Source organism: Bombus fervidus, chromosome 1, assembly GCF_041682495.2.
Source record: "Bombus fervidus isolate BK054 chromosome 1, iyBomFerv1, whole genome shotgun sequence".
Classification (NCBI taxonomy): domain Eukaryota; kingdom Metazoa; phylum Arthropoda; class Insecta; order Hymenoptera; family Apidae; genus Bombus; species Bombus fervidus.
Window position 1 is genome coordinate 24,115,874 of NC_091517.1, and position 24,294 is coordinate 24,140,167.

Here is a 24,294-nt window from a genome sequence, read left to right on the forward strand (position 1 = left end):
GAAAATAAAACTTGTAATTTCAACGCTTCGATGAAGAACATTCACCATTGTGGTGTTGTGCTAAGAAGCAAGATGCAAAATGATGGAGATGCATCGCGAAAAATGACGAGCGGTAGCGTGGCACTTATTGGCACCGCGTAGGCGCGTAATTACTTCCCCGGGAACCGGTAACTCGTCATCAAGTAATTTTGTAGTTTGGAAGCTCCGCAAATCCGTCCCAGCAGCCTGCGGCTTCTTTTGCAACATTGCGTATTCCACGTGGAAAAATCAGTGGAATCGATCGCAAACAGCGACAGGCGACTATCCGATTAGAATAATTTTATATTACAAACTGGAATTTACGTTCGCTTTGCTAGAAATAAGCTAATCTCGATACGATCGAAGGTACTGCTAATTTATGTAAAGCATACACCTCGTCTAGAAAGCACAGAATACTATGGGATCTTGGATTTCGTGGGAAACTTAGCACATTGCAAACTCTACAATTTACACTCGATTAGGCGGCGCACATAAATTTTGTATGTAAGAGGTATAGAACGTACCATGGGGCAAAATGGGAGGTCTGTTCTGTTGGTCTAGCGGTGCATCGCGAACTAGATGTCTCCGAGCTATCGATAATGCTTTAAGAATATTTCTCTGCTCTTTCCTGTCTGAGGCCGATGCTTTAAGAAATGATGCGGGGGAAGTGAAATAAAAGAAACGTCTCTTGTTAACATTAACGAAAATCATACTTGCTAAAATGAACTCTCTTGTACATCTCCTCTATTAAATATTCTTAATTGTTCGATACAATTATTTACAGCTCTGTATTATAACCACAATTTTCCATTAATACAGTAAAATATTTGCAACGAAATTTGGCGGTAAATTTTTCAATTTCGCGAAATGTTTCTATAGATTAACCTACGAAGCATCATCGCGAAGAATATCGCGAAATATATAAATATAACATCGAAATGGAGAAACTTTTTATAAACAATTTCGAGAAAGTGGTTGCCGAAACGACGGCGAATGAATCAGGCAGGATTGTTTGGAAGAGATTCAAACAGCGACGTTTCACAAACTGCCGTTAACGTATACAACGGGAGTCAGCACGTCGGATTGTTTAGCCGTCGGTCGGAGGGCGAATGGCGAATGGAGATGGCGGAGAAAAAGGAAGCGGCTGGCAAAACTCCGTCGTTAACGAGCCGCACGCTCAATATCCTTATAACTTGCCTGCTCGATAAAAAGACTTCTCCTCTTTTCTTTCAGAGGCGTTCAAGAGAGACAGGGAAAAATATTCAACGAGAGGACACTGAACCCATTTGTCAGCCTCGAAAATAACTCCTTCGCTTTTATGATAAACCATCGTTATGCACCACGGCGGCGGGTATAGTTAACCGGGGAAAAAATATCGTCATGGCTGCAGCGGGAGTGCAGCCGAAGAGGATGAGAAGAGGCTGTTAAGAATATTTCGGCCACATGTGCACGGCCGATGGAAATTATTTTCTGATGACGTTTGTCGACGGTGTTGATTTCTTATAGACGTTTCAGATACAAATAGGACCACGTTATTACAAATGCTTATACGGCTGTTGAAAACTAACATTTCAGCGACGAGTATATTTTGCAAGAGATACGAAACAGTATATAGACGTTAGAATATATTTACCGGCAAGCTACAATGGCAGACTATAAAATTGGTATTGAGATAATGGTGCAATAAACTGCTGAGGCGCTGGGTCGTTTAACCGTGGAACTAAATTTAAAGTCTGGAAGATCAATAACGCATTTGCAAGAAAGTTATTTTTCAAAGCAATTTTCCAGAAGACGAAAAAATCAATGTTATTTCTAACTACAGATCGCTAATCATGTCTGTAACATAGGTAACAAGGCAAAAAAGAATATAAAGCATATTGCTATAATTATGCAATTATCATATTGCGATTGGATCGGATGCCAAACTTTCATAAATATTTATTTCACAATCAACGAGAATAAATACGTAAAATCAATTAACGCTCTCATTATTTCCAATACCAAAAAAAAAGCTTTAATTTAAACACCGATTATCGTTTATCGTTTAATTTGTACATTAATTTACACATTATTAAACTACTTGAGAAACAAGGATCAACAAGTTAGCAACACGAACAACGATTACGTAATAGAAATTTACCTGTTTATTCATAAAGCAAGCAATCAGAACTTAATTCAAGAAGCCGCGCGTAGATTCAACTATGTACGCGCGAACCGTTGCGTCTGAAACCGCAAATCGTCGGACGGGTAGTCGTAACATTACTCGTCGTTTGCCAAGCGAGCTCCTTCGAGCCGAGCACGTTTTCTCGTGGTATCCGTACGTTGCGATTCATTTCTCGCGCGATGTTAATTGACGCTGTGGAATTACATCGCATTTGCATGCCGGACACGTCGCGACGTCCGTTCCGCGTTGCTTTATTTTTCCGTTTTTCGCGCGCGCCCCGCTTTGCACGCGTGTTCCGTCGCGAGGGAGATGGGATGACACGAACGTAACGGCCAGAATTATTGCATCGCGCACGATTAACCACCCAAGTATTAAGGCACGGCCTGGATTTCCGAGAAATCGACCGTTTGCGTGAAATAACTCGCCGATAAAATTGCATCGCCGCGCGACCCAACGTTTTATAAATCAGCCGGATAAAGCGTTCGCTATTAAAGCAACATCGTCGGAACGTGTCGAGCTCGTTATTTATCTATCTAATCTGAATAGATTCATGTACCGATAGTTTACAAATTTACTCGAATTAAAGGATAACTTTGATTAACGACCTTCTTTTTAATTCGCTTTAAGAACGATAATTCAGCAAACCGAATCTTACATGCAGTAAATCAACTATCGCCGACGTTATTCATTAAACCGCGATAATAACAAATCTTTTAGTCTTATAGAGAGCTTTCAAGAACAGATTTCCTCGTGATTAATCGACTTCGTGTCGAGGGGATTAGGCAACGTGAATGACGTTTTCAAGCGGCGACGAAAAATTAGGTGTCGCGATAGCCGAGGCTGTGTTTGATCAGTTATAGCGACTCAAAACGAGTAGCCAATGACCGGCCATGCTGTTTGGAAAACTTTCGAACCAGCGAATTGTGCTGGTCGAGCACGAGTGCCACTTCACTTCGTCCGGCTATTTCTTTGTTCTTCCATGCGAACGTCTCGAGAACGCCTCTCTTCGTGTTTTGTGTGCTTTGCAGCCAACTTCTGATTGCTCGTAAAATTGACCTTTTTCGTTCCTTTTTACTATCAACTGCTTACTTTGATCAGTTTAATTACCGATTCTTATCCTAAAGAAATTTTAAAATATTTTACTATTTTATTTGGACACAGCATCTTGTCCAGGAATGTCCATCTGAACAAATGATAAAGAATTTATAAGGTTACAAAAAAGAAAACAAAATTTCCTTGTATCTTACGGTATTATTTATCTTGAGAATTCCTTTAATCCTCTAAACAATCTTAAAATATTCTTTCTCTTTTATTTCTTTCGCTTTTTCAATATTATAACGAGTACTTTGCTTCGAATATTTTTAACATGTTTGCGTACTGTTATATACACGATCGTTCTGTATATTTTTGTACATTTAAATTTTTCATAATCTACTGACAACCCATCGAAACCATAAACTAACCAACGTTAGTCTGAAGCGCCATTGTCGAGAAAGTAGAAGAGGAATCGGTGGGGTAAAGTCCACGAGATCGTACAATAAAGAATCGATGTTTATCACTGGCGGCAACGTCGAAACGAGCGTGCAAAGCGTGTTGTCACGATCGGGACAACGCGCGACGACGGTTTACCGGCATGCGATGATAACGTACGGCTTCAACGTTGAAAATTCGCCCCGTGTATCTGTGATTATGCGCGCTGTTTACGAGTATCATCAGGCGAAAGTAAAGCTGAATATTTATGGTTCAATTAAAGATCGATAGAGGATGCGAGATTAATCGATACTAACTCGCTGAACGTATAGATTTTGCCGCGGATAGTGTACGCGATATGTTATTCGCATTTTTCTTCCGATTCCGTAATATCGATGCATCAACCGGTTTGGTGATGTCGTCCGTTGTACATCTCTAATGTAGCTACATGTCGTATTTATGTTGTATCAGTGATACAATGTGTACGCGTTTGATAATTGCTGATTTTACAATAAATATCTTGTAACTGTCATGTACGTTCTCCAATTGGTTTCAAATTTTACCACTGGTTGAAGCGGTCACCACTTCTAAGAAAACTCTACATCTGGTCTTTTTAGTTTTCTCAAGCACTGAAGCTATCGACAGCGTATAGACAAAAGACTGGGACGAGACCATAAACAGTAGACAGGCGACGATGGCTTCGGAGCTTTCGGTCAGAGGGTAATGCTGCTAGCGTGCGGACCTGGACCAGCTCAAATTATATTTCTATTTGTATTTACACTTCTGTATTAAAACATATTTTCTACCTTACAATTTATCCACGCGTTCCTTTGTTCACACATCTAATAATCTCAACAACCACTAAATGCATAATAGTCATGTTCTCGTTACAGTACTAATGAGATTTCAAAAAGTTCTCTATAGCGCGCATAGTACGTACACGTTCGCAAAAATTGTTCAGGATAAATGTTGTGATCATGTTAGAATCTCGATGCTCTTTTATCTGTAAACCTTGTGGCATATTAGTGACCCAGAGAAAGTTCGGTTTCGCGGAACGTTGTTCACCTATGGTCGTGAAAATATCGGTCGTGAGCAATAGATAGTCTAACCGGGCAAGGGTAATAACGAATGGCAACCATAACTCGACGCTACGTTCGCCTGTAGCGCGGCTAGAAGTGGAAAACATGCGAGATCACCGTTAAGGTTTCGGAAGTATGTACTTCTAAGAGAGTCGCGGACACGCGAGCCGTCGATGCGGTAATTCATTGAAAATTTATCACCTCAAAGAAGCTTGCGAGCGGTATCACGCGACGGCGCCTTCGCTAATCGACATTAATTTTATTACACGCGACTTCTTCGTACGTTTCCTCATCTTTTTTCTCTCTTCCAAGCCGGTTCTCTTCGCTAACGGAGAAAGTTCCTAGAACGCATTAGAAGTCTTCGCTCTCGATGAACTTAAGGCCTGTACGATGAAAAGTGAAACGTTTTCTCGAGTTACGAGTACGATACTCCAACTTCGTACACTATGTATATACGTCGTATAGTTGTTGTAGGTCTGTATCTTTCTATTTCATTCGAATTCATTCTTTTCTAAGAAGAATTTGACCACTCATTGCGAAATAGTTGTAAGAAATGGAAAATTTCATAAGCTCCTAGGGATGTATTTCTCTTCGTTTTGAAGAAATGGTTAAAAGAAGTTGTTATAGGTCTGTATCTTTCTATTTCATTCGAATTCATTCTTTTTTAAGACGAATTTGACGACTCATTGCGAAATAGTAGTAAGAAACGGAAAACTTCATAAGCTCCTAGGGATGTATTTCTCTTCGTTTTGAAGAAATGGTTAAAAGAAGTTGTTATAGGTCTGTATCTTTCTATTTCATTCGAATTAATTCTTTTTTAAGAAGAATTTGAAGACTCATTGCGAAATAGTAGTAAGAAATGGAAAATTTCATAAGCTCTTAGGGATATATTTCTCTTCGTTTTGAAGAAATGGTTAAAAGAAGTTGTTATAGGTCTGTATCTTTCTATTTCATTCGAATTCATTCTTTTTTAAGACGAATTTGACGACTCATTGCGAAATAGTAGTAAGAAACGGAAAACTTCATAAGCTCCTAGGGATGTATTTCTCTTCGTTTTGAAGAAATGGTTAAAAGAAGTTGTTATAGGTCTGTATCTTTCTATTTCATTCGAATTAATTCTTTTTTAAGAAGAATTTGAAGACTCATTGCGAAATAGTAGTAAGAAATGGAAAATTTCATAAGCTCTTAGGGATATATTTCTCTTCGTTTTGAAGAAATGGTTAAAAGAAGTTGTTATAGGTCTGTATCTTTCAATTTCATTCGAATTCATTCTTTTTTAAGACGAATTTGACCACTCATTGCAAAATAGTTGTAAGAAATGGAAAATTTCATAAGCTCCTAGGGATGTATTTCTCTTCGTTTTGAAGAAATGGTTAAAAGAAGTTGTTATAGGTCTGTATCTTTCTATTTTATTCGAATTAATTCTTTTCTAAGAAGAATTTGACGACTCATTGCAAAATAGTATTAAGAAACGGAAAACTTCATAAGCTCTTAGGGATATATTTCTCTTCGTTTTGAAGAAATGGTTAAAAGAAGTTGTTATAGGTCTGTATCTTTCTATTTCATTCGAATTAATTCTTTTTAAGAAGATTTTGACGACTCATTGCAAAATAGTTGTAAGAAATGGAAAATTTCATAAGCTCCTAGGGATGTATTTCTCTTCGTTTTGAAGAAATGGTTAAAAGAAGTTGTTATAGGTCTGTATCTTTCTATTTCATTCGAATTAATTCTTTTTTAAGAAGAATTTGAAGACTCATTGCGAAATAGTAGTAAGAAATGGAAAATTTCATAAGCTCCTAGGGATATATTTCTCTTCGTTTTGAAGAAATGGTTAAAAGAAGTTGTTATAGGTCTGTATCTTTCAATTTCATTCGAATTCATTCTTTTTTAAGAAGAATTTGAGGACTCATTGCAAAATAGTATTAAGAAATGGAAAATTTCATAAGCTCCTAGGGATGTATTTCTCTTCGTTTTGAAGAAATGGTTAAAAGAAGTTGTTATAGGTCTGTATCTTTCTATTTCATTCGAATTAATTCTTTTTTAAGAAGAATTTGACTCATTGCAAAATAGTTGTAAGAAATGGAAAATTTCATAAGCTCCTAGGGATGTATTTCTCTTCGTTTTGAAGAAATGGTTAAAAAAAGTTGTTGTAGGTCTGTATCTTTCTATTTCATTCGAATTCATTTTTTTTAAGAAGATTTTGACGACTCATTGCGAAATAGTAGTAAGAAACGAAAAACTTCATAAGCTCCTAGGGATGTATTTCTCTTCGTTTTGAAGAAATGATTAAAAAAAGTTGTTGTAGGTCTGTATCTTTCTATTTCATTCGAATTCATTCTTTTTTAAGACGAATTTGACGACTCATTGCAAAATAGTTGTAAGAAATGGAAAATTTCATAAGCTCTTAGGGATGTATTTCTCTTTGTTTTGAAGAAATGGTTAAAAAAAGTTGTTATAGGTCTGTATCTTTCTATTTCATTCGAATTCATTTTTTTTAAGAAGATTTTGACCACTCATTGCAAAATAGTATTAAGAAATGGAAAATTTCATAAGCTCCTAGGGATGTATTTTTCTTCGTTTTGAAGAAATGGTTAAAAGAAGTTGTTATAGGTCTGTATCTTTCTATTTCATTCGAATTCATTCTTTTTTAAGACGAATTTGACCACTCATTGCAAAATAGTTGTAAGAAATGGAAAATTTCATAAGCTCCTAGGGATGTATTTCTCTTCGTTTTGAAGAAATCGTTAAAAAATATATCAAACTTCGTATAAAAAATAAGTAATATTTGAGAAGAAAATGGTGGTATTTGTTGAAATCAGTATTATGTCAGAATGAGCTGTCGCTTTTATTAGAAAGAATGTAATCCGTAAATCATACAATTAGTTGCAAGTACAAGTTAGCTACAACAACTTACACGCGTTATTTTCAGAAAGGATTCGCGAATGTGCATTTAACCTCATCGTTTCTCTCGTTCAATGTCGTGGACCGAGCATGCTGGACGTTATCAGCGCGCAACGTTCAGTATGGCCACCAAAGCACCCGAACCAGTATTCCCACGCGAATGTCCTCCGAACCGTATCTGAACCTCCGTCGCAACGTGTTCCGAAGGATTTTTCTACGAACGGAATACGCTCTGGGAACGATTTGATGTTAGCTCGTCGCGACAGCGGATATTTATTTTTCCGAATTACGATAATCCCGCTGCCGTGAATAGATCACGATCATCGAACGTTATACGGAAACTTATCGTGTCGTCTAGAGTTAAACGGAGTAGTATTTACCCACGTAGGCGTTCGAAAGCATCCATAATTTATTAACCAGAATAATCTCGAGCATCGACAACACCAGTGAAAATTCCAGAAGCCCAAAGAATAACTTTCACTGTATTTAAATTATGCCTGGCTTTAACGACATTTATTTGATTTTCTTCCCTTTGTTTATTTATTTTTATTTTAAACAAAAATTTGTTTTTCCTGTACATTCGTGTCTCTATTACGTGAATCGACAACACGTTCATAGATCAATATGGAATCTGTGATTTCTAGAAGGAGAGATTGATTTTCGTGGACGTGAAAACAATGTGCACCATCATCATGAATATTATATCCAGCTCAAAGGAAATGAGCCGATGTCGGATACGCTACCTGTCTGACAGAACCTACACGATCCGCTAACCTGGATCACCTACCGCGCTAATCCCTCTGATCCTTTCTGGCGCAGATAATCCGTAGGCAAATACGAGACTCGTCTTTAACAGACAGATTTTACGAGCATCCTTGACGTCGTTTAAAGACCTCATCTTGTTCTGTACACCTGCCGGATCTGGAGAACGTGGGAATTACGCAGGAAGGGAATAGTTCATTTCTTAATAGGTACAAAAATAACGCAGCGAGGAATTAATTGTTACATAAGGAAATAATTCGTAATTTCACAATTAAACGATAAACTATCTTTCGTAGTGCGTTTAATTCCCATCTTTCGGTATAATTAATTAATGCGTGATTTACTCAATTCGAGAGACATAAATTAATGACAGCAACCACGATACCTAGTTTCTTTTCTAAATTCAGAACAACTATTCGTCTCAGTCTGTGACACTTTTAATCGAACAACCTTCTTATTTGAACGACTTCTTCGCGCCCTTGGTATGTCTTTGCGACAAACAAAATGGCACACAGGGCAAGAAAAGTAGACGTCTCGCGATGCGAAGCACGTGGTTGGTGTTGCGACAGTAAATGTCGTGTCGCGTTTCAACGAACATGACAGCGACACAGCAAAATGCAATTTTCTCGCGAGTCGACGATGACGAAGTGGTTCCGCTGTGCGGGATCGGATCTCGTCGCCCAATCATGCGCGATTCGCGCGCGTTCGTGCGCACTGAATCGTCCCGTTCTCTCGCATTCGTGTAATTTCTAGTCGACATATCGAACCGTACAGAACAAGTAGCGAGATATCAGCGTTCGAAATTTTAGCAGACCGATCTTCCACTTTCCATTGCGATTCAACGATGTTACATTCGAGGATTACACAGAAAGAACACGATATATGTCATACTTTCCACTTTTCTATAGCGAAGCAGTTTTATCCGTTAACCGCATGGTTTCTTAACCGGAAAGTTATACATGTAATTATAGAATAAAAAATGTTCTAAAAAAGATTATTTCCCGTGGAATATATTGGATATATCAAAGAACAAGAATAATATTTGCCTTTGGTTCAAAATGTAAATGTGACGGAGTGATTGATGACGGTGAAAATGAAAGTAATAGAGGCGAATGCTTGTTAACCGAGAACATCCTGTCAGCTAAGTAATTGTAGTTAAAACTGGTCGACGCTTTCGAGTGTAAAAGATACTCTGGGAAAGTCTCAATGTTCAATTACGGATGAACCTCGCGCGTTTATGTAAACCGAAGCGTCGTGTATCCTCTCTTTTATGTAAGTTCTACGCGAGATACTCAAGTACAAAGAGAAAGGAGCGCCTTCGATACTAAATATCATAGCTGTCATCGTATTATTTTTTGCATTTTAACAAGCAGACACTTAATATTCTTGAGCAAGACGATGTGGAATTTTTGTAATTTCCATTATAGGTACTTAAGCTTTTATTACAAATATACACTACGATTTTCGAATAGAAATCTTGTCATTGTAGAAGAATCTTTCTGTCACCTTCGCGAATATAATATTCGCGATTATGTCGACGATCAAGTGTGTATACGATGTATTAGAAAAATCAATAAAAATACAAAATCGTAACAAAGTGCGCGCGATTTGCATGAGAAAGCTTTAGACGGTTAAATGAAATCGCGAAAATCGGTGGCTACAGCACAGGATGAAAATAATTCGCTGCTGAGTTCATTCGAAATCATCTGAAACGAAATCATGGGTGTGTATCGATCGATCGGTTTAACTGATTCGACTATAATAAAATCGATCACGATGCAAGTAATAACAGCTGTCAAAGAAGATTAGCTACAACGAAAGCTATCGAATAATCCCTTAGGACACGATAGCGATCATTCGACGTTCCTTTTACAATGTAGCCTCGCTTTCCAAGCCTGTTACCCTCGCATTTATCGAATCGAAGCTTAAACGTACTCGTCGAAATTATCTTCTCTGCATTTAACGTTTTTCATTTCCATATCGACTCGACGAGATGCAAATGAAGGCGTGTACCGTGTCGTATCGGCTGCGATCGCTATCAAAACAATCAATTCATTAATTTAATTTCGTCTTGTCACCGTTTGACAATGTGTTTGTATGGATGGCATAAATCTCAATAACAAATATAAAGCCACAGGGATTTGCGTGCTCGAAATACGTTAAGGGAGAGCTGGTCCTCGAATAATAAACGCTGTATAAAGTGTCACTTTCTTTCGTACGTCCAATTCCTGCAGCTCTTCGTACTAATAATATTATTATGCATTCTTTATTTTCTCGTTGCGTAAAGGTATTCTTCTTATACTTTAAGAATTTCTTCTTATATGCAGATATTTTCCTTGTGTTTTAGGAGACGAGTTTGTAGCAGATCAGTTCCCAACTCTGTCAATCATCATCATCGAAATGGACAAATTAGGTAAATTAAAAACGTTTCTGTAAAACGAGATGTTTCTTTATAGATTCTCGTAGATGTGTATTTATTTAGTAAACATCGACATAAGCGATTAAAATATTTAGATTTAAGATTATAACTGTTACGAAGAAGATTAGTATTATTTCGCACGATCAAGTCCGATTATTTTTAGGTATATTAATGTTATTAATGTTAAGACCGATTCATCTTCCGTTTTCTTGTGCTGTCCTGGATGGACACAGGCGACTCGCTTGAGTTTTGGATGTAATAAACGTGAGTAAACGATCATAGGCATTCTAAACATCTCCATAAAATGTTAACTTTATACGGATATGAAAGAACTGTCAAGTTAATAAGTCGAAATTTGTATTCTTGTAATTGAAGTTTATTGCTACGAATATTAGTTGACTATTAACTTATGGTACGTTTAAAAAAGTTATTTAATTTCGATAAATTTTCAGTTGGTTTTTGTTGGATTATTTAAATTACTGGAAATAGAACCGTTCATTGCAACGACTCGTTCGATTGTTATTAAAAATGCGAAAAATAATAAGAAAAATTTGATGACTTGATTTGTCTAGATGTGAAATGTAGAACAAAAATCTTTTATGGACATGCAAGATATTTATTAGTCGATAACGAATAATTATGTATCAGGTTATCGGTACGTGAATTTAATTGCTTTTCAGCTACTTGCCCTTCCCCATGCTTAAACGGAGGTGTGTGTACCTCTCCTGGCAGGTGCACGTGTCCCAAAGGATTTACCGGCAACCAGTGCCAGACAGGTAATGTCTAACACGAATACAAATCGACTCTAAATTGTCATTCCGAATGCTAATCAACGTTACGTGTCTAACACCTTTCCTGCTTTACATTTTATTACCAACTTCGCTCTATTAACTTTCTTGCAGACATGTCTTGTTACAATTTCGTATAACGACGTCTAAATTAAAATATCTTATATAAATACCAACTATACTTTCATCGCAAAGATTAATATATTAAAAGAAACAATGAGAATATTAAAAAATAAGAATTAAAAAATTTTTTTTCCCTAAAATTAACCTAAATTTGAATTTATTCTTTGCTATTAACGTAAAATCAAATATTCTGATTCGACTGTCACTAGAACGAAGCATTTTCAAACGCTTCGATTCTCACGTTCAAATCTAAACTGCACAATTGCGAGCAACGTCACCTTGCTCCTTATTTAGGCGAGGCCCCGGGTGCCGTAGAAGTAAACGAACCTCCGTCAAGCTAACGATGCAAACAACGAGCGTCGTTAAATCGTAAAATATCCGTAATCGATATTCGCGGCTCGGAAACACGTCCTCGTAACCAGAATCGTTAGGCGTAATTAAATTGACGTAGGCCGATACGCAGGTCGATGGCATTGCGCGAATACCATGCCGACCAAACGTATTGTAGTGTCCAGTAGCTAGGCTGCTTTCGATAGATTTACGAGCGATTTCATTAAGCTATGCGGTCATTCTAATTACCAGGGCGAAGCGAGTCGTGTCGACGTGCCGCTCTCAATTCGATAGAAAAATCCTTTACAAGGAGTTTCAACACTCTCTAAGGAAATATCCTTGAAGCTTTCATAATTTTACGATAGAACGTGTTGTTCAGCCCTACCATAGAGGAACAAAGAGAGGACAAATCTTAGGATCCGATCAGGATCCGTTCGTTTCTTTAAAATAGTTTTCTAGCTTCGAAAAATAATAATTAAAATAGGATACTATTCGATATCAACGATAATTTTCTTATACTTGCATTAAATTATATATTGGGTTGGCAACTAAGTGATTGCGAATTTTGTCATTACCCCCGATGAAAAAATTCTTGGGTTTCTTCTCAACCTTACTTTCTCTTCTATTCGATTGGCAACTAAGTGATTGTGAATTTTGTCATTACCCCCGATGAAAAAATTCTTGGGTTTCTTCTCAACATTACTTTCTCTTCTATTGGGTTGGCAACTTAGTGACTGCGAATTTTGTCATTAGCCCCAGTGAAAAAATTCTTGGGTTTCTTCTCAACCTTACTTTCTCTTCTATTGGGTTGGCAACTTAGTGATTGCGAATTTTGTCATTACCCCAGTGAAAAAATTCTTGGGTTTCTTCTCAACCTTACTTTCTCTTCTATTCGATTGGTAACTAAGTGATTGCAAATTTTGTCATTACCCCCGATGAAAAAATTCTTCGGTTTCTTCTCAACCTTACTTTCTCTTCTATTGGGTTGGCAACTAGGTGATTGCGAATTTTGTCATTACCCCAGTGAAAAAATTCTTGGGTTTCTTCTCAACCTTACTTTCTCTTCTATTGGGTTGGCAACTAAGTGATTGCGAATTTTGTCATTACCCCCAGTGAAAAAATTCTTGGGTTTCTTCTCAACCTTACTTTCTCTTCTATTCGATTGGTAACTAAGTGATTGCGAATTTTGTCATTACCCCAGTGAAAAAATTCTTGGGTTTCTTCTCAACCTTACTTTCTCTTCTATTGGGTTGGCAACTTAGTGATTGTGAATTTTGTCATTACCCCAGTGAAAAAATTCTTGGGTTTCTTCTCAACCTTACTTTCTCTTCTATTGGGTTGGCAACTAAGTGATTGTGAATTTTGTCATTACCCCCGATGAAAAAATTCTTGGGTTTCTTCTCAACCTTACTTTCTCTTCTATTGGGTTGGCAACTAGGTGATTGCGAATTTTGTCATTACCCCAGTGAAATAATTCTTGGGTTTCTTCTCAACCTTACTTTCTCTTCTATTAGGTTGGCAACTAAGTGATTGTGAATTTTGTCATTACCCCTCATGAAATAATTCTTGGGTTTCTTCTCAACCTTACTTTCTCTTCTATTGGGTTGGCAAGTAAGTGACTGCGAATTTTGTCATTACCCCTCAAGAAATAATTCTTGGGTTTCTTCTCAACCTTACTTTCTCTTCTATTGGGTTGGCAACTTAGTGATTGCGAATTTTGTCATTACCCCCGATGAAAAAATTCTTGGGTTTCTTCTCAACCTTACTTTCTCTTCTATTGGGTTGGCAAGTAAGTGACTGCGAATTTTGTCATTAGCCCCAATGAAAAAATTCTTGGGTTTCTTCTCAACCTTACTTTCTCTTCTATTGGGTTGGTAACTAAGTGATTGCAAATTTTGTCATTACCCCCAATGAAAAAATCTGCCATCACTTAGCTGTCAATCCAATAGAAGAGAAAGTAAGGTTGAGAAGAAACCCAAGAATTATAATAGAGCTAAGGGAAGAATATCTTATTTCATTGGCAAAAATTTGGCGTATCATAGTTAGGTCCTTTGCAAGTTTAAAAAATATCGATTTTGGTTAAAATTCAAACTGATCTATCGCTATTCATTTTTCTATCGTACGCGTACATACCGTTTAATAGTGTATTATTATTAAAATTATTTAAATTATTGTAATATTACTTTAATACTATCATCGATCAAACAATAACTCAATATTAAACACGTTGAATAGAAAAATTTGATCGCGTTTCACTTTCTACGATATAGAATGCTATCAAAGCTATACGGAATATGCGAATAAAATGTGCCCTTCGTATAATTAAGCCGAAATGATTTATACAAATCTTAGACGTTGAAAGAGCACTCAATTTCCTTTATACTCGCCTCATTTTTTTAAGTTGATCAATGAGCAAGTTACTTTAAATGGCACGGATCCCCACCTTTCTCCACTTATCCTCGATCACTCACCAACTAAACGACCAATCTACATTGCCAGTAATTTATTCTGTAAAATCCTCGAACTCATTTCGAGAAATTCATCGGACCAACGAAAGGCAGCGTTTCATTGCGGAGAATTTGCGCAATACTACTGGCCGGAAATCGAAGGACTTCGCGATGGATCAGTCGGTAGCGTGCAGCTGTCACGTTTATGCAATTAATTTTTGCACGAATTAGCATAACTTGTCTACCAACGTTACAGACATCGACGAGTGCGTGACAGAGAAGCCCTGCGATCAACTTTGCAGAAACCTACCCGGAACCTACGAGTGCCACTGCAGACCCGGTTTCCAACTACAAAAAGACGGCCAGTCCTGTCGAAAGAATAGTGAGTAATCGTTGGAAAAATTCTACTCGACTGTCAAAGACGAATTTGTTTTCGAGATTTCTCGACAGTGACTAATATACTACTGAGAAACACACGAAGTAGCACTTTTCGACCAATTTACAAGCTGTCTATGAAACGTTACACATACGCTGTTAGCACCAGCGAATAACAAGTTTTTAAATGGCTTCTTGTTGTTCTCGTCCCATCGTAGGTTCTCGAATTTTAGATAAATCAACTACGATGTTATTTTTATCGAACGGACGATACCGTTTTGTCACATCGTTCCCATTGATCTTGAACTTCAGTGTCATCTACACGAGGTCTGACTATGTGAGAAGAAAAAGGTTGTCGATGGTCAAGTTCAAGATCGCTCGAAATTGGCTGAGCTTCAGAAAACAGACTGACATGTGGTAGATTGACCTAAATTTTAAGCTGGAGTGATTTTCAGCTTAAAATGTGACAAAGCCATTGCGTAATACAGGACACGGACGAAGAGTGTAAAGTGTGACCTATTTAAATGAAAGTTCCAATCATAATTTTATTAGGAATAACTCTAGAGATTATATTATAAAAGAACATTAAAAAAAAAAAGATTGTATTCCTACAATCCTCCTGCTGTTTTAATATCCCTGACAATAAATGTAATTCCTTTCCCTGATACAAATGTCAGTAATTTTGAACCATTTTTACTGTATCCATTCTTACTGTAATAGAATATCAAAGTATTATATTGTTTCCATCAGCTTTAATCATAAACTACAGATAGAACTAAAGCATCGTAATAAAGGCACTGCCACTTGCTCTATAAGGTAGAAAGAGACGATCTTTGAATAAATTTATTACGAGATCAAATTTCTTTTCAAACAGTACGCAACAGTATGCAATAGCGTCAAGCGAAATGCTGCACATCGTAAACGTACATTACGTCTTCAGTATCAATATCTCGCAGTCTTACAAGAACCGGAAACAGCAATCCTCGTCCTAAACCTGAGGATCTGCTCGCGGATCAGATTACTTCCACTTTGATCACGCTTCTATCTCTTTTTCAGTCACCGAAGATACGGCGTTCGAAGCTCGAGACTTGGAGAATGATTTCCACGAAACAACAACGACGAAGCGTCCGGCGATCTCGTCGCATGGTTTGTAATTGTAAATTCCTCTGTTCTTTGCCTCTCTTTCTTCTTGCTCTCATTTCTCCAATATTATTGCCTTAAATGCAAGCATATTGTGAATTCTGTAGTTAAATGACAATATCAGAGACTCCTATTTACAGATACGGAAAACGAGGTGACTGACGATGACCTCGATCAGGACTATGAGATTATACTGAAAAGGCTTACCAAGCTCGAAAAGGTATGCCAGACAATGGATTGCCATGTGTTATTTGACTTATAAGGGAGAGATACGCTCGCGAGACGATAGAAACGCGGATGCAGCAGGTTGAAGGATTTCCTTCTTATTGTAAAGTCTATTCCGATCGTTATGGTCATGTATGAATTATGTAGAAACTTGGAAAACAGTTTGATTCCAGTTTTGGTGTTAATGAAATGGGAACTAGTTGGGGCTGATTTTCTAATATCTTGGAGATTTAAAGAATTCTTTAATATAAGTGCATTTGGTATGTCATAGTTTTTTTCAAACTTTTATTTTATTTATAAGCGGCTCTATTAAACCAACCAGCAAAGATGGATATTAATATTTTGTACGAGTGGGAAACACTCAATAGTGTTTAAAGTTAAATACATTAAATACATTACAATTTTTGAAGCAACATTCAAGAATAGATAATTCGTTAAAATAAAGAAGATTCAGATAAAAATAATTATAAATTTACGTGATAGAAGTAAAAATCACGATCATGAAATGTTTGCATAATGAAATGATGTCATGTATTATATTCACCGCTTATTATATCCTTAGCAATTCGCAAAAGGGAAGAAGAGAGATACAGAAACGACGGACATGACTGTCAAAGTTGCATCTGTGGTTGAAACTATTAACGAAATGAAGAGATCTATCGAAAATGTGGTTAGTTACCACTTTATTAATGTCTCATAAAATATATACTTCTGTTTAAAAACGCAGTTCTGTTTATAGCAACTCATGCAGCAGGAGATATATCAAATGAGGAGCAAATTGAGAGAATACGAATTAGAGAGAAGAAAAATGCAACATTTAACAAGTAGAGTGGTGGAACTGGAAAATCGTTTAAGATTACGTTGCAGATCAGCGATACCAATGAACAATGGCTCGATGAAGTTTTAACGTCGTTATAGCGAAAGAAAAGTGTCTAAAAGATTGGACATTGCCCATAGATGTAATATTTATGTGAGAAAATTGCATACTATCACTGCCATCTCTTTAGCTTTTATGATACTTTATTTAGTATAGTAGAATTTAGAATATAGTAGAATTCTAACTTAAATAATCATTATGATTATTTGTATTCAGCTTTATAATAAAATGGAAAAGAAACTCGAATGATGTTTGTTGATTCACATAACATAATTAATAACATTTTACTATAATAATACAATTTACTTCTGTTACTTACTAATACAAAAGTAAAGAACAGTATTAATCAATGCTATCAATTTTATATAGAAGATTTACTTTTCTTTCATTGCGATCCTCTGTCTCCTTGTTAACCTCTTAGATGGCTTTAAGCTTCCCTTTTGATTTTTTGCTCTACTCTTCTTGATCTTCGCAATATTTCGTTTGTTCATCCATACAGGATAATTTCCATACTGATCCAACATTGTTTTTTTATTATATATCCTTTTATTAGTGTCTACATCCATTTTTTCATCATCGGCTTTGGTGTCATTGTTAACTTTTGCATTTTCCTTTATTGTCTTGGCATCAACAACTTGAGAAAAATGTTAAAATCAATTCAAGTCATTATGTAAAAATAGTAACATATTAAGCAGAACTGTGCATTACCTGTAGCAATTTTTGATATTTCTGCCATTTCAATATCTTGTACCTTATTCCCATCAATACCTAATGTCTTTTTTAATCTTTCTAATTCTTTTACTGCATAACGTTCCCTTTTAATTGCTCTACACTTCCTCTTCCATTTACTACGCAATGATTTTCCCATTTTGTTTTTATATATCTAAATCATAATCGTAATGGTAAATTAATTATATTTTATCTAAATAGTGATACATTATCCGAGTACCGAATATAGAATTCTAATTTTATCATTACAGATAATATTAAATTTATTTTTAATGAACATAAGAATATTAAAAATGAACAACTGCATTGATGTTGAACACTTATTAATTAATAATACACAGGAATTAATATACTGTTTGATAGTGATATAACCTCGAACTATGTACAAATATATATAATATATTCGAAGATATAAAATTAAAAACAATTAATTGCACGAATAATACCTACTTTAAGAAATTATATTCTCCCAAAATATCTTCGTAAAAAGTACTATATCACGTACTAAAAATCCGGAACACGTGGAATAAATTGTAAAGGATTTCTAACAGTCCTGACAATGGAAATCCTAACCTCGAATGTGTTTCAATTTCACTGCGTTAAGTGGCGATCTCTACAGGTCGATATTATAAAATAAAGTTATACAGCATGAACAATGTAAGAAATAGAACTAGAACTCAATGCACTAGAAACCGTTTTTACCACTTTAGTGTCATTTCCACTATTATCGATTCAGTATAGAATAAGACTGTAACGATAGATGGAATTAATAATAAATTTTACCATGAAATGTTAATAAATAACATATAGGACAAAATATCTTATAATTGTCGAAAATCTATTTAAAAAATTTACTATGCTATAGATGATTTAGTATGCTATAGTATGCAAACTTCAAGGAATAATACTTTTTCTGATTTTTATGTATAATATCTTACTGAAAGATTCTGCATATGTATACTTTACAATTTTAAACTGTACAATTAATAATTGAGAGCACGACTAATCAGTTTATAATATTTGTTATATAATTCATAACTGTATCATAGCCATTATTCATAATGATACAGTACAATGTATTTATTAAATATTTAACACCGATTACCTAGCTCTCGCCACGTGGAAATTGCTATGAATAGGAAGCTCCTCTATCCAAAAATACTTTCATTTTCAACCGAATCCTTTATACGTGTGTTTAGAAAACGATCAATCATTTTTTTCGATTACTAATATATTTTATTTAGGCAGAGATTAACATTAAAACTATCGACGACTGAAGTTTCTTTTTTGTTCGTATTTTTTAATTTCTGCTTTACAATTTGTCCAGCTGGACATTTGATAAATTATTCTAATTTTATTACTAAATAACATGTGGATTGCTGCCCTCAGCGGGACACCATCTTCCAGTTTGTCTATTTTATTTCTTTAATGAGGTCAGTGGGATGTTTTTTTCTTAGTCTTCTTTTTATATAGGTTTTGCTCGTTTCAGCAGCCAGCTGGTTTGGATGTATTTGGATGCATTCTTTCTTTGCATTTTATATAAAAAATATAAAATCTGAATTTTTGTCAAAAAGATCATAATGAAAGGTATACGAAAAAATATATAATATAAGCAGAGGAATAAGATTCTACCTCTATACGTCTTAAAAAATATTCAAGCCTCTAAAAATGTACTGTTGTAAATCTATAAAATTTCTATGAAAAATTACGAATTGCTCATTTTAGTCATCCTTCTAGTTCTATTGTTCATCAGTGTCTTCCTTCCTACCTACTTACAAATACCTATATATGAGCTAAGATTTTGACTTAAAACACTTGCCTAATTATAAATCTAACTTAATTTAAAAATATGCTACCTAATTGCATATGTAATTTAATTTAAAGATACCTCCTACCAAACTGTACATCTAATTTAACCTGCCTATTAAAAGCCTAAGAATTTTCCCTTCCCTCTCTTTCCCTTCTCTTATATATATAACAATAAAGATTAAATAGGAATTTTATAAGCCTCACCTATCAGAAATCTAAAGGTTTCTTTTTATAAATCCTATTTATACAAAGATTAAAGAATTTCTAACTTCCATCTTTTAGAAATGTAAAGAATTCATTTTACACACATACATATATATTAACACACTGCAAAATATTACAAACTTAATTATCACTATTTTTCTTATCACTATTTATTTAATTTTTTAGAAACTTTTCAAATTATATAATTCAAATTTTTCAATATTACTTTTCCTTATGTACTTGATATGTATTTAATTTTAAATCATCCTTAAGCCAAGTTAGAAATATTCATAAATACTAAACAGATATATTTTCAGTAACAGATGCTCTTATAAAAAAAAAGTGCTGAAAAATAAACCAACTTAGAACAAATCATCCACTCGAAATTATGAGTGGAACATTTTTTCTATCTTGTGACACTAATGTATCAGTAGATTTACATATAACATACAAAATTGTCAAAATAAACCGCAATGATTTATCATATGCAATATCAATGTATTGATGAAAAAATAAAAAATAAAAAAAAGTTGTTTAAATCTCGAAAACATACACGACAATAGAGTGTTTTAATTATTTACGTAATATTAATACAAACTAATCAATATACTCATATTTAAGTATACGCAACACTAATAGCGGAAAACCCAGTACAACCATGTTGGAGGTTGCTGATATATGACCACATCTGTGCAGCTATTTTTTAGCTACATCAGGTGATCTAAAAGTAAGAATATACTTCCACAATCCCAGTGGAACAATTTTGGGCATTTTCACAGGCGCAACACTAATTAGAAAACGCGATATTCTATCAATGCAACTATCAACTAATTGTAAAAATAATTTAAGGAATCGCGTTAGAATACTAGTTGCAATACAAAATTTCAAAATGAATTAAATAAAAATCACTATTTCTGTATGAATGGAAAGTTACTTCAAATATTCGCGATAACAACAAACCACAGCATTACAGAATTGATTAAAAATTTACATCTCTTTAATTCAACTTTAGATGAACAAAAACGTGTCAAGTTCTAATATCACTCTTTAATAAATTCTAATTATTCATAATAAGAAATACGTATATACAATGAGGCAAAAACGATCATTATTCTATCGCAACGTTAATTATAATCGAAATCAATTGTTTTTCGTAACTCTGATTTAGAACGGGAAATTTCGGACCAAACTAATAGATATCAATTATTCGTAATATTAATAAAACAAAACGCGATTTGCCCAAAATTATGGTAGGCCGGAATGTACTTCAGCCAAGAAACAAATTAATACTACTACTACTACTACTACTACTACAAATATTAAAAGTGAGCATAGTGACAAAGTAGTAACAAGAATGACTTCCTATGCCCTGAATGATCCAGAGGATGGGAAATCATTAATAGTTGCCCTCTTCCATGGCAATTTGCCGGGCCTCTTCAGCTTCTAGCCTCTTCTTTCTTCGAGCGCAATGCCCATTGAAACTTACACCTAGGCTCGATATTCTCTAATCGTAAAGCAAAAAATAACTTATTAATTTAATTAATTAGAAAATAATAAAACACAAGCTTACCAACTCACTCATTGCACGATTTTCACACATAACTTGTTTGTTTGGTACACTATTTGTACAATTTAATTTATTTATCATTTTCCTGAAATCGACTGACGAAGTCTAGCGACCATTGCGTTAAACGCGGTAAAGATACATAAATTTTAATTTTAATTATGAAAATTGATGATCAAAAGTGTATGTATATCTTTCAAAAAATTCATTGTATGTATTGCATGTCGTATGTGTAATGGTAGGTAAAGATTTGGTACTATCATTCTAATTTGATGATAAGATTAATAATATTACTATCTACAATTTGTTATACTTAATAGCAAATCTGGTTATTATTACAGTTCTTGATTGAACTAATATTTGTAAATTATACTATTATTATAATATTTTTACTATTTAATATTATGTAGTCAAAATGACGTAATTCCACATCCTAGTCACACACACAGAATGCCGAAAATACGTCGTGCACAATACGTTAACGCATCGTCAATCGCTGAAAAATTATTATAAATTTATGAACTATGATCGTGCCCATTGCCTATTTTACAAAGTACACCAGAGTAACACCTGGTCATGTGAATGAACTCCTGGCAATGAACACGGAAAAGGTTGAACCTGAAAATCCTGAGCTAAAAAATGATTAGTGTATTCCACGTATGTACTTTGTATCTACTGTAGATTTAATGAATTATTAAAATTTTAGAAAGAAAAAGCTTGGAAATGAACAAGAAATTTATTTTATAACTGATTCTGAATTTAATATTAATGTAAATAATCTCAGGTTATTTCTTCATCAAAGCATATTTTAAAAAGTATAAAAGCAGTGTTCAAAACTTGTTGCTTTAATTCAGAAATTTATCTGTCGCGAAGTTTCTTCTTGCACATAACATTTAATATACTTTCATACGGAAGGAACTGAACTCTAATACTTTATTACACAATTTAAATTATACTCCAGTTTATAATATGAAGATCAAAGAATTATGCAAATTAAGATAGTAGTGAAATAGAAGATAAAATTAAAGATGATTTATTACTAAATTATTTATTTTATACATTATTTTATATATTATGAATTTTTATTATTATTATTGTGCAATAATTGAAACAAAATCGGAGGATATCAAACTTCTCCGCTATGAAATAATCAATATCATTTTAATATTTATTATAGATTCAAATATTCATGTCTCATGTATATTCTTATGGATATACATAATCGTATTTTAAAAGTAATTCTGGTGATGCAATTATCAAAGAATAATTATCAATATAATATTGTTCCTACCAGTTGTTAACATTATATTAATGTTATTAATATAAAATCTTTATCACCAATATCATATTGGTAATATAAAAAATGCAATGTGCAGGAAGATCTATCCTAAGCTAGTAAATAAGACGTTAAAATACAAAGTGTTACTACTCACGAATATAATAAATACTCGCAGTCACTATACTCGCATACAATTCTACGTAATACAACCAGTCACCCGTGTCGATTCGGACCTTTCATCCTACGACATGATTGAGTGACCGGAGGAACAAAAATTCATGCAACTCACGATTAGATGCGAAGGATGTTACCACCAACGCTGCAGTAAATCGTCCCAAGCTATCGCAAAGGCAGTCATAAAAAAAGACCCACTGCATTCCATGGCGTAATGTGAAAAATCTTTAACAAAATATATTTATTTCAAAAAATATTTTTATAATTTATTCTTAAAGACACTGTGTCAGTTACATTTTTTCATAATTGGTAATAATTGAAATAACAAACATAAAATACAATTATTTAAAGCACAATATTCAAAGATTGCTTACATTTTTGACTCTTGGAGCTCAGAAATCGCCACCACGAAGGAATGAATCATCAAACTTCGTAGTCTCGTAGTGTTAGTGAATGCTGTACAAAATTTGCAACAAAGCATGTAGTATTATAAATGTTATTATTTAATTAATATAACTAAAGATATTACATAAACACGTATTGATTGAATAAGACTAACGATAACCTTTAAATGATAGTGGAAATATGTACTACGCAACGAAAATCACGTACCTGAATCTGGATCGTAATGTTTATGCCACAGTTTTCGGCGGGAGAATGACATTCGCGTCTACAGAATCGTTTAGTTAATTTCTGATTGGCTGATACGACAAAATTACTCTTCCAATCAGCACCGCGCACGGAATTCAAATTTCGTATATCATTATATATATATTTAATTCCTGAAATTATGAAATTTAAGTATAAATTTTTATCTTGTAGTTTCTTAAATGAAATATCTGCTTAAAAATTGGAAAAAATATTATTATATTTCTTGAAGTTTTTAATTTAATAGTTCTTTCTAATTTAAATATCAAATATGTATTTAAAAATTAATATCGCGAAAGAGACTGAATTGACTACAGTGACATGACTAGTCGATCACATTACTGGTAAAGTTTATTTGACCAAATTTCGAATTTCTATTCGAACATGGAAATAAATATAATAGTTTTAAATCAATTGTCAAATAAATTGAAAATAAAAAATTTGATGTGTACTAGTATAAATTTTGAACACTGTAATGATATTTTTACGCAATTTAAAACATGTTCTATTTACAAACTACAATATGAAATTTATTTATAGAATAATAAGTAATAAATCTATTTTCAAATATTAAAAATATTAGAGTAATAGAATCTTACATTTAAAAAATATTTCGTTATATATACGTATGTGTATTTATACTTAGACACATGGAAGATAAACATGTAAACAGTATGGTATCCTTGGCTTGTTACTAGCATATGTTTGTTTTATACATACTCTACAATCATATACACATAATTTAACATAAATTTCTAATAATTTACAT

The 24,294-nt window shown here is 34.2% G+C and overlaps 3 protein-coding genes across 5 annotated transcripts in view; 1 reads left to right on the forward strand and 2 right to left on the reverse strand.

The window, feature by feature from the left end:
* Slow (epidermal growth factor-like protein slowdown) overlaps nt 1-17,348 on the forward strand; it is a 31,656-nt gene extending 14,308 nt beyond the window's left edge. The window contains exons 2-9 of the mRNA XM_071999795.1: nt 10,742-10,807; nt 10,977-11,077; nt 11,494-11,589; nt 14,758-14,883; nt 15,933-16,022; nt 16,157-16,236; nt 16,804-16,911; nt 16,981-17,348. Coding sequence (XP_071855896.1) covers nt 10,742-10,807; nt 10,977-11,077; nt 11,494-11,589; nt 14,758-14,883; nt 15,933-16,022; nt 16,157-16,236; nt 16,804-16,911; nt 16,981-17,148 — 835 coding nt within the window. The 3' untranslated portion in view covers nt 17,149-17,348. The remainder of the gene's footprint in view (nt 1-10,741; nt 10,808-10,976; nt 11,078-11,493; nt 11,590-14,757; nt 14,884-15,932; nt 16,023-16,156; nt 16,237-16,803; nt 16,912-16,980) is intronic.
* Nucleotides 17,349-17,394: 46 nt separating this feature from the next.
* On the reverse strand, nt 17,395-18,471 carry LOC139985538 (protein LLP homolog). Of its 2 annotated transcripts, none has more exons than XM_072000049.1 (3): nt 18,298-18,471; nt 17,827-18,090; nt 17,395-17,752 (listed from the first exon to the last, which is right to left on the reverse strand). In XM_072000049.1, the coding sequence occupies exons 2-3, from the start codon at nt 17,984-17,986 to the stop codon at nt 17,493-17,495; spliced, it is 420 nt and encodes a 139-aa protein (XP_071856150.1). In that variant the 5' UTR covers nt 17,987-18,090; nt 18,298-18,471; the 3' UTR covers nt 17,395-17,492. The 2 variants fall into 2 exon arrangements, with proteins under 2 accessions (XP_071856150.1, XP_071856141.1); XM_072000040.1 differs by having other exon boundaries at nt 17,827-18,001; nt 18,298-18,456.
* A 1,906-nt stretch (nt 18,472-20,377) lies between these two features.
* LOC139985558 (uncharacterized) lies at nt 20,378-24,069 on the reverse strand. 2 transcript variants are annotated; one of them, XM_072000090.1, is made up of 4 exons: nt 23,490-24,069; nt 23,252-23,333; nt 22,993-23,102; nt 20,378-21,364 (listed from the first exon to the last, which is right to left on the reverse strand). In XM_072000090.1, exons 1-4 carry the CDS (start codon nt 23,539-23,541, stop codon nt 21,297-21,299), a joined length of 312 nt encoding a protein of 103 aa, XP_071856191.1. In that variant the 5' UTR covers nt 23,542-24,069; the 3' UTR covers nt 20,378-21,296. The 2 variants fall into 2 exon arrangements, with proteins under 2 accessions (XP_071856191.1, XP_073968299.1); XM_074112198.1 differs by lacking the exon at nt 20,378-21,364 and having other exon boundaries at nt 21,982-23,102; nt 23,490-24,047.
* Nucleotides 24,070-24,294: the final 225 nt, after the last annotated feature.